The sequence below is a fragment of the Leucopleurus acutus genome (genome assembly GCF_964270905.1).
Source record: "Leucopleurus acutus genome assembly, chromosome: 5".
Taxonomy (NCBI): domain Eukaryota; kingdom Metazoa; phylum Chordata; class Mammalia; order Artiodactyla; family Delphinidae; genus Leucopleurus; species Leucopleurus acutus.
In genome coordinates this window covers 13275626-13286467 of record NC_139147.1, presented here as the reverse complement: position 1 = coordinate 13286467, position 10842 = coordinate 13275626, and the positions used below count along the sequence as shown (strand labels likewise).

Below are 10842 nucleotides of genomic sequence, written 5' to 3'. Positions count from 1 at the left end.
TTTTATTTTTTCCACCTCCACCTGCCCCAGCCCGATCTTTAACTCATCTACATGGGAAAGAATGAAAGCTCATCTTAAAACAAACTGTAACTACTGTATGGTGGTGGGTCTCTGGATGATTCGCCAGATTGTAGCCTATCGGATTCTCTCTTCACTTAGTTCACAGGTGCTGCTGGCCCGGTGAGCGTGAGGGTGAGGGTGAGGGCCGGGCAGAGCCTTTCCCACCCTTTCCCACGCCTCCAGCACCTGGGCAACATGCAAGAAACAGAACATGCCAGAGCACATGTCTGCAGCTCCGCCTGCCTCAGACCACACATTTATTCTCCATTCTACAGAAGTGTCCTCCTCCCTAGTCTCACAGAAGTGTATGGAGAAGCTTGGAACGTGGCCATGCAGCCTCAGCACAACAGTCACAAGGCTTCAAGGGTAGGCACACCGGTGCAGTGGGGCCCCAGAAATCAACCTCTCCTCTCGAAATAAAGTGACAGCCCCATTTTTTCTCCATTCACGTGGAGATGTTGCCCCTACACACACACACACACACACACACACACACACACACACTGCCTAGAGAGGCAGTAGTTAAAAGCAAAGAGGCTAGTGGTTAAAAGCAAAGATTCTGCCCTAAGCCAAATCTTGCCTCTGTTCCTTCCCAGCTGTGTGACCTTGGACAAGTTACTTAGTGTCTCTGTGCTTAATTGCCCTTGTATTAGTCATCTTGGGCTGCCATAACAGAATGCTGTAGACTGGGTAACTTAACCATTTACTTTAATTTAAAATAAATTAAAAAGGGACTTCCCTGGTGGTCCAGTGGTTGAGACTTCACCTTCCAGCACAGGGGTTGTGGGTTCGATCCCTGGTCAGGGAGCTAAGGTCCCACATGCCTTGTGGCCAGAAAAAGAGAACACAAAATAGAAGCAATATTGTAACAAATTCAATAAAGACTTTAAAAATGGTACACATCAAAAAAATCTTTAAAAAAATTAAAGAAATTCATTTTCCTTACAGTTCTGGAGCCTAGAAGTTCAAGATCAAGGTGCCATCAGGGTTGGTTTCTGGTGAGACCTCTCCTGCTGGCTTGCAGACAGCTGCCTTCTCACTATGACCTCACGTGGCCATTCCTCTGTGCGCACACTGAGAGAGAGCGCTGATGTCTCTTCCTCTTCTTATGAGGACACCAGCCCTATTGCACCAGGCCCCCACCCTTATGACGTCATTTAACCTAAATTATCAGGACGTCCCTGGCAGTCCAGTGGTTAAGACTCCATGCTTGCAATGCAGAGGGCCCGGGTTTGATCCCTCGTCAGGAACTAAGATCCCACATGCTGCAACTAAGCACGCGTGCAGCAACTACTGAGTCCGCGTGCCTAACTAGAGAAGCCCGTGCGCGGCGACGAAGACCCAGCGCAGCCAAAATAAATAATTAATTAATTTTTAAAATAACCTTAATTATCTCCCATAAGGCCTTATCTCCCAATAGTCACATTGGGGGTTAGGGCTTCAACATATGAACTGGGGCAGGGGCGCTGTGGACAGACACAGTTCAGTCCATCACAGCCCTTGTCTTTAAAATGAGGCTCGTGACATTGTCACTCTCACAGGGATGTTATGAGATGCGGTGATACAGGAAAAACTTAGAACAGTACTCAGCCCATGTTGGGGACACAATGGATCCCTGACTGATTGACAAAAGGCTAGACTCTTTTTTGACAAGCTCACTAGGCATCTCTCCCTGGATACCCCAAAAGCCTCATGAACTTAACATGAGCATAATCTCATCGTGTCTACTTCACACCTTCCCCAAACAACAACAAACAAGTCCCACTAACCTCTTCTGTTTCCCAGGTCAGTTTCTGGCCTTACCATCTAAGGAAGCAGAGCCCAGGCTGGAAAAATGGGAAGCAGCTTGGACTGACCCTACCCCTTCCTCCTCTACTTCCACCTTCTACCCCTCTGTCACACACTCTCTGGAAAAGTCTCTCTGCTAAATATAGAACAAAGGCCTGGCACTTTTTCACCTGGCACTGAAGTCCCTTTCTGCCTTCCTGATTTCCCACAACATTGCTAACATTGACATGGGGTGACTCAAGGCTCCCCGAACAGCACCTTTTTTCTCCTTGGTCCTCTGCCTGGTCTACTGCTTTCCATCCAAGTTCTCCTCTGTCTGGCGTGCTCCTGTTCTCTGTTCGAGGTCAGGCTGGCCCATCATCTCCTGTTTGTTTTTTTTTTTTTTTTTTTTTTGCGGTACGCGGGCCTCTCACTGTTGCAGCCTCTCCCGTTGCAGAGCACAGTCTCCGGACGCAGAGGCTCAGCAGCCATGGCTCACGGGCCCAGCCGTTCCACGGCATGTGGGATCTTCCCGGACCAGGGCACGAACCCGTGTCCCCTGCATCGGCAGGCGGACTCTCAACCACTGCGCCACCAGGGAAGCCCCCATCATCTCCTTTGAGGGGCTCTCTTCTTCCTCATGGTTACTAATCACCTATGGTGTGTGAGGCATCACATTATGCAGTTTCTTTTTTAAAAAAATTTATTTATTTATTTATTTTTTTTGGCTGTGTTGGGTCTTTGTTGCTGCACGCAGACTTTCTCTAGTTGTGGCGAGAGGGGGCTACTCTTCGTTGCAGTGCGCGGGCTTCTCATGGCAGTGGCTTCTCTTGTTGCAGAGCATGGGCTCTAGGCACGCAGGCTTCAGTAGTTGTGGCACATGGGCTCAGTAGTTGTGGCTCGCGGGCTCTAGGGCACAGGCTTCAGTAGTTGTGGCTCACAGGCTCTAGAGCGCAGGCTCAGTAGTTGTGGCGCATGGGCTTAGTTGCTCCGCAGCATGTGGGATCTTCCCGGAGCAGGGCTCGAACCCGGGTCCCCTGCATTGGCAGGTGGATTCTTAACCTCTTATGCATAATGTCCCATTATGCAGTTTCTAATTCAATTTTTCATTTTATATTTACGCCAACTTTCCAAAATATGTTCTATAGCTTCCATTTAAACCATAAAGAGACTGAGTAATTTGCCAAGGTCAGAGGGCCACTGCCTCATCCCCCCAGGCTGGATCTCCAGTTGCTTTCCTAGCCCTGGATTGCCTGGCCTCCCAAACAGAACCTGTCACTCCATCTTCGGAGCTGGTGCAGGCAGCCCACGGGTATGACGCTGACCACACTGTATTCTAGGGAAGAGAGGACAGCTCTACCTGCTCCTACAGGGGACGGCTCCTTCATCCTCACGTTCCCATGGCCCAGTCCCGTGTCTGCCCAGAGGCAGAAGACTAGTCAGTTTTGGAGGAATCCAACGTGGGACACAGTGTCTGCAGGAATCCCAACTGGAAGACCTCATGTCCCATCCTGACCCACTGTCCCATCTTCTCAGAGAGTCTGTTGGTCCATTTAGTGTAGACATGGATGGTCATCATTACCATACTTTTGGGGGAGGTAAGGAATGCACACTGATTAGAGACAAGCCCTGATTTAACCAGCATTTAAAACTGCCTGCTCTGTGCTGTGTAACATCCGGGGCTGAAGACAGGGAGAGATGCAAAGGCGGAGAAGCCACGGCTTCCCCAGGCTTCCGAGGTGCACAGGGAAAGAGGCAAAGGGGTCAAGCAAGAATTGAATACTGCTGGCCAGGGTGGAAGGGCAGTGCTGAGCCTCTGGCAGGAGCCAGCATCGGGCTTCCACGCTGGTACCCAAGAGTTTCTGTCTGGGCTGCTGCTAACTCACAACTGTGATGACTCCAATGGGGTCCGAGAGTCTCGCTTTAGTACGTACTGTATTCATTTGCTCAGGCTGCCCTGATAAGGCACTGCAGACTGGCTGGCTTACACAACAGAAGTGGATTCTCTTGCTGTTCAGAAGGCTGGAACTCTGAGATCAAGGTGTGGGGCAGGGCTGAGACCACTCTTTTTGGCTTGCAAGTGGCTGCCTTCTCACTGTGTCCGCACATGGTCTTTCCTCCACGTGCAAGCATCCCTGGTGTTCCCCGCTGTCCTAATCTCCTCTTCTTATAAGGACACCAGTCATATGGGATTAGGCCCCAGGCTAAGGACCCCCTTTTAGGGTAATCACCTCTTCAAAGGCCCTGTCTCCAAATACAGTCCCATTCTGAGGTACTAAGGGTTAGGACTTCAACACAGGAAGTTGGCGGGGGCGGGGGGGGGGCACAATTCAGTCCATAGCAAGTATCAGCTCTCTACTACTTCTTTTTTTGGCCGCACCTCGCGACATATGAGATCTTAGTTCCCTGACCAGGGATCAAACCCGTGCCCCCTGCACTAGAAGCACGGAGTTTTAACCACTGGACCGCCAGGGAAGTCCCGCCACCACCTCTTCTAACTGTGAAGAATAAATGCACAACAGCTGAGGATTTGTAATCAGCATCAAACCCTTTCCCCATCGTGTTTGGGTCAGTTTTCTTATCTGAGTAACTCTTTGTTGGATTGAATTGAATTCTTTGGTTGGTTACAAGGGTCACTGAAAAGGTATCTTCTCTCCTCAGAAGGCTTTCTTCACTTCCTTTTGAAAAGGAGAGGGAAAATGTGTTATGGAGACGTCTAAGGGTTTTCTTTTAAAAAGCCTGAGAGTGAAGGACAATAATGATTGTGGAGCTTTAGAATCAAAAATGTGTAGGAGCCCCAGGGAGGGTGGGGGGAGTACCACGTCCAGGGCAGGAGGCAGAGACACTCCAGCTTGGGAAAAGCACCCTTTTCTCACAGCGTTCCGAATATTCTGAATTATTGCATGTCTGTGACTCAGCTCTGTCTATAGGTGCCTTTCAATAGCTGCATTATTCATTCCTCTCAGCATTTACATTTTTTTTCTTTTTTTACTTCTAAAACAAGTGTTGCTTTTATCGTCTCAAAACTTGTGGTATGTAGGAAGCAACATCCCAGGCTCTTAGAATCCCTGTTATTGCAAATGATTCTCTTTGATTGATCAAAGCCCTGAGTTCTAACATATAAATTAGTAACTGAAAAACATTATAAATTGCAGCTACCCAGGCATTTTTCCCCATGAATTCATTTATCACACCTATATTATCTGGGGACAGCTGATGGAAATATAAAAGGCTCACAACCATTTTTCCACTATTCGCTACTCCAAGATAATTCCTTATTGGAAATAAAGAGCTTGGACTTTGTTGTAAATCATTTCTAAAAGCCAGCTAATAAAGGACAAAATAATCCCTCCTGGTCAAAAAAAAGTGTTTCATGTAATAAACACTAGTTTTTATCCCAAAGAAAAAATGTGTACAAAACAGGACTAACTGGTACTTTGTAGAAGTGGGTCATGTGGAACAAAATATCTGAGCATAAAACAGCTGTGTACCTTGATGGTATCAATATTATTTTAAAAACTAAATAAGAAGTTTCATAAGTGAATTTTGTTTCTACTTGACTGACCTTCTACATTACTTTCCTACTGCTGCCGTAACAAATTACTACAAACTTAGTGAAACAACACAAATGTACTATCTGGAGGTCAGAAGTCTGAAATGGGACTCACGGGGCTAAAATCAGGGTGTGGGCAGGGCTGCATTCCTTTCTCGAGACTCGCGGGGAGAATCTGTTTTCTTCCCTTTTCCAGTTTGTTGAGGCTGCCCATATTCCTTGGCGCATGGGTCCCTTCCACCTTCAAAGCCAGCTCTGGCCAATGGCATCTTTCTCATGCTGCATCACTCTGACACTGCTTCTGTGCTGCCTCCTGCACAGGCTTTTAAGGACCCTCGTGATTATATTGCGCCCACCTGGATAATCCAGGCTAATCTCCCCATTCCAAAGTCAGCTGATCAGCAGCCTACTTCCATGTGCAATCTTAGCTCCTCGTTGCCACATAACATAACATAGTCACACATTCTAGGGATTAGATATGGAGGCCTTTATTCTTCCTACTACACCCACTTCATGGGAAATAATGAAAATAAGGTGCATTTCAGGAGCCGTGCTCAGTTTGTTTGTTTGTTTTTTTAAACAAGAAGTGTATTTAAACAACAAGATGCTTGACTTGAAGGGAAAACTATCTAGGATTCATTTCTTTTAGAGTAATTTATCCCTACTTAAAGACAGATTGCCCTACATGTAACAGCTACGTTCAAAAAAATTATAAAATTGTCCTTGGTTTTACAATGATAAATGAAAAACATTAAAATTCTCCAGTCGAACAAGGTTTGCAAGAATTTTTATGTTGTTCTTTTTTTTTAAACAGTGAGAGCAGAATAACTTACTGGAATATAAAGATAAGAGCTGATGAGCATACCACTAATGGAGAAAAGGGGTTATCTTCACAGAACCAGTATTTTTCCCCATTCCATCTCCATTTGATGTCGATCAAAACATACTGTTGGCCATTTAGTTAAAAAAAAATGCAATATGCTTGTGCACATACACCAGTTACTTTAGGTACAATAAAGGAATGGGGAAGGGGAAAATGAAAGAATAGAGGAACTATACTGTAGTAGTCAGGATGTGGTGGAACCAAATTGCGGTTTTCTAATTGAGAATGTCTTCTTGGTCCGGAGGAACAGAATTCTGGCGTAAAGTAGCAGGTTCCCTTTTTAGTAGACACCTTCTGTCTGCTGCTGAAACGCATCAATTGTATCTTCATCCTCCATTTCCAACGGTGCGGGTGTGTCTGTTTCATTGATTGGCTGCCCATCAAATCGGAATCTGATCTGCCTGATTGACAAACCCTGTCGTTCACAATAGGCTTTCATTCGTTTACTAAGTGGTGTATATGCCTCTTAATCTTCAACTGCACCACCATCCTGCCCCGCTACCTTCAAATTAATACGATCGTTGTTCTCAGTCTTGACTCCTTCCTTGGGCTTTTCCTCGGCCACGGCCAAGGCAAGCGCAGGAGTCTCCCCTGCGGCCAGTTCCCAAAAGAGGGACCAGGTCCGCACCGAACGAGCACACAAGCAGTACCGAGAGCCGCGGAAGAGGGAGGCGGCAGCGGTGGAGGAGGGAGAGCACGTTTATTTTTATTTATTATTTATTTTAAAACAATTGTTAGATTTTATATTTCCCTATTACTCTTTTTTTTAACTTTTTTAATTGCCTATTTTTATTTTGAATATTTTGACATTTTCTTACTGGTTTATAAGGGTATTTTTCCCTATTACTCTTAAAACTCAGCTTTATCAAGTAACAGGCCAAACTTCTAGAATAACAGCTCTTTCCCAGGCTGTAACCCTTTCAGAAAGGAGACCAAATTTATCATATACCATGGTTTCAGGATGTTTCCACCCCAGAATGCTAAACCAGTTACACAATCATATCTTCCTAGGCCTCAAAATCAAAATAGTATGTACCATTTCTTTCCTTCCCTTGCTAAATGCATTCCCTTTTTCCTAAAGGGTTTGTTACTAAGAGAAGTTTGAGTATCATCCTTTCCAAGAAACCCGTCTACCAGTTCGAATTCTTCGCTCAGAATAAGGACCCCCTTATTGAAGAAAAAAATTTAGAAATATTTGGAACTAATTGTTCTCAGCTTTGGACAGATTAAATTTGTTTTACTCTATACCTGACTTAGCTTTGCTTTCATCCACACTTCCTGTTTGCAAAAGTCAAACCCCGTCTTTAAAACTCTTGCACTTTCCATTATGACTTGGAGAGGATGGGGGGCTGGGGAAGAGAGCCAGCTTGTTTTGCAGTGGGAGAGTCTGAAAAGGGCAGAGGTTTACTTTTGAGGTCATTAAGTGGGAAGATGGCAAATGTTCTTCTTGTTCTGATCCTGAAAACACGTGCAGGCCAAGACCAGAAGATTCTGGTCCTGAAATGATACTATATTACAACATTGCCTTAAGTACCTTCAGAATTTATATTACTCCTTAATTTCTTTCACCTGAGCTTGGGTTCACAGGTAGACACTGTAAAAGAGGTAGTGAGTGGAGCTGAGGAGGAAACAATATGTATTTAATATTTAATTATAAATAAATTAATTTATTCAATAATTTTATTTATTAAATAAATCCATTTAATTATTAAATTAAGTTCATGATTACATTATTAAATAAATTAAATTGATAATTTATTGTTTATAAAATAAATTTATTAAATAAATATTTAATATTTATTTAATAGCAGCCCTGGGAAAATATGTAATAGCCGTCATCCCGATCTCAGTTGATATTTAACTATTCCCCTTGAATCTGCAAATGTAGTACGGGAACGTGATCATTTTCCTTCTCATTCTCATCTGCTTGGATCCTCTCTCCTATGATATCCACTCCAGTATCGTTATTACTATTCATAAAAATGAATAGTCCTTCCAAAGATGCTATATAAAATAAACCCTTCCAAGGTGGGCTGCTTAGACTTAGAAGAGAAAGGTTCAAGTGAGTAACTTTATTCATATAGTCATTAGGCAAAAGAAGCAAAATTCCCAGCACCCCCAACCAGTGCCTTTTTCTCCCTGAACCTGGTTTATTTAAATGACTCCCATCAATTCCTGAGTTGATTCCAAGGACTTGCCTCTGGAGAATCCTGACATGTAACACAGGTAGAAACACTGTGACCCAGGTCTTAGCCTCTAGTCTTACAATGAGAATTGTAAGACTAGAATATTCTAGTCTGGAATATTGTTTCATCAGATGCTGGCGACAGGGATTGCAAACTCACTCAGGTTTGACACTTGAAGGGAGAGGCAGTTCGTTTGTTGAACAAGCATTCCAGAAGGCTCTCTGCAGATCAAAACCACAGTGAGGTATTACCTCACACCTGTCAGAATGGCTACTATTGAAAAGACAACAGTTAACGAATGTTGACAAAGATGTGGAGAAAAGGGACTCCTTGTGCACTGATGGTGGGAATGTAAATTAGTGCAGCCACTGTGGAAAGTAGTATGGCGGTTCCTCAAAAATTTAAAAATAGAACTATTGTATGATCCAGCAATTCCTCCTCTGTGTATTTACCTGAAGAAAATGAAGACACTAACTCAAAAAATATATGCACCCCCATGTTCACAGCAGCATTATTTACAATAGCCCAGACATGGAAACAACTTAAGTGTCCATGGATGGATAAATGGTTAAAGAAAATATGGTATAGATATACAAAGGAATATTATTCAGCCATGAAAAAGAATGAAATCTTGCCATTTGGGACAACATGGATGGACCTTGAGGGCATTATGCTAAGTGAAATAAGTCAGAGAAAGACAAATACTGTATAATCTCATCTACATGTAGAATCTAAAACGAAACAAAACAAAAACAAAAAACCAAGCTCATAGATACAGAGAACCGAGAACTTATTGATGGTTGACAGGGATGGGGAGTCGAAGGTATCAGGGCAATGGGTAAAGGGGGTCAGAAGGTTCAAACTTGCAGTTATAAAAAAGATAAGTCCTGGGAGTGTAATATAGAGCATGATGACTATAGTTAATAATACTGTATTGTGGGCTTCCCTGGTGGCGCAGTGGTTGAGAGTCTGCCTGTCGGTGCAGGGGACACGGGTTCATGCCCCGGTCCGGGAAGATCCCACATGCCGCGGAACGGCTGGGCCCGTGAGCCATGGCCGCTGAGCCTGCGCGTCCGGAGCCTGTGCTCCGCAACGGGAGAGGCCACAGCAGTGAGAGGTCCGCGTACCGCAAAAAAATAAAAATAAAATAAAATAATACCGTATTGTATACTTGAAAATTGCTAAGAGAGTGGATTTTAAAGTTCTCATCACAAGGAAAAAAATGTTTTGTAACTATGAGTGCTGATAGATGTTTACTGGACTTGTTGTAATCATTCACAATATATACAAAGGTCAAATCATTATGTTGTATACTCTGAACAAGTATAATGTTATACGTCGATTATATCCCCCCCCCAAAAATGATTATGCTGGCCTGAAAAAGAGAGGTTCCTGCGTGGCTCTTACATGTTTTCATTAGGCCCTGTGTTTTGAATGGGTGTGTGTAAAGGGAAGCTCTGTTCAAATTAGATCTCTTGAAGAAAAATCTCTGAGGAAAATGTCTTCATCAAAAATTGCTACTATCGGGCTTCCCTGGTGGCTCAGTGGTTAAGAATCCCCCTGCCAATGCAGGAGACACGGGTTCAAGCCCTGGTCCTGGAAGATCCCACATGCCACGGAGCAACTAAGACCGTGCGCCACAACTACTGAGTCAGCGAGCTTAGAGCCCGTGCTCCGCAGCAAGAGAAGCCACCACAGTGAGAAGCCCGCGCACCGCAATGAAGACCCAACATAGCCAAGAATAAATAAAATAAAATAAATTAATTTTAAAAAATTGCTACTATCTTAGGTTGGCCTTGCTCATTAAAATACACTTACTTGGGACACAGAAAAGAGACAGAGGGGATCTAAGGGTCACAGGTCATGTTCCAGGGGGTCCGGAGCAGAGTTAGAGCTTAGCCTGCAGGGAGAGCCCACGGCATCGACAGCGTGTGGGGAAGAGACAGGCTGGACGGGATGGAGGGAGAGGTCTCCCTGCCATGCGGTCTCAACGAAGGCCTCAGCCCACCCCGTGGGGAGCTCAGAGCGGCGCCAGCCCTTCAGGACAAAGTGGGGTGGATTGGGGGTTCATTGGATGCCAGCTGCCCTGAGAAAGGGGTGTATCTTGTGGAGGCAACTTTCTGGAGTGAAACCAGTTTCCAGAGAAGGTGCATAGCTGCGAGCTGTCAGTGGACAACCTTCCCAGCAACTGGAGGAGAGAATTCTCCCGTGCTCAAGGGGAATTCAGAGTCTACATGAGCTTCTGCTCTCTTGGGCAAGCCACTAACCTCTCAGTGAAGGGAAGCACCACCTGTCTGGCCTGGAAAGATCCCCCAGGCCTGTCTGTCCTTCTGCAACTGCTCCTTCTCTGCCCTGGGCTTCTGTGATCTTACCTCTCAAATAAGGGACTTCTT

General features: G+C 44.8%; 1 protein-coding gene across 1 annotated transcript; it reads right to left on the bottom strand.

The window, feature by feature from the left end:
- Positions 1 to 6209: 6209 nt before the first annotated feature.
- On the bottom strand, positions 6210 to 6951 carry LOC309962564 (small ubiquitin-related modifier 2-like; the record flags this gene model as incomplete). The annotated part of the gene is given in 3 exon segments (XM_082840420.1): positions 6210 to 6720; positions 6723 to 6747; positions 6749 to 6951. Coding segments are annotated over 3 exon segments (405 nt in total), but the record flags the coding sequence as incomplete, so codon positions are not given.
- Between the last annotated feature and the right edge of the window lie 3891 nt (positions 6952 to 10842).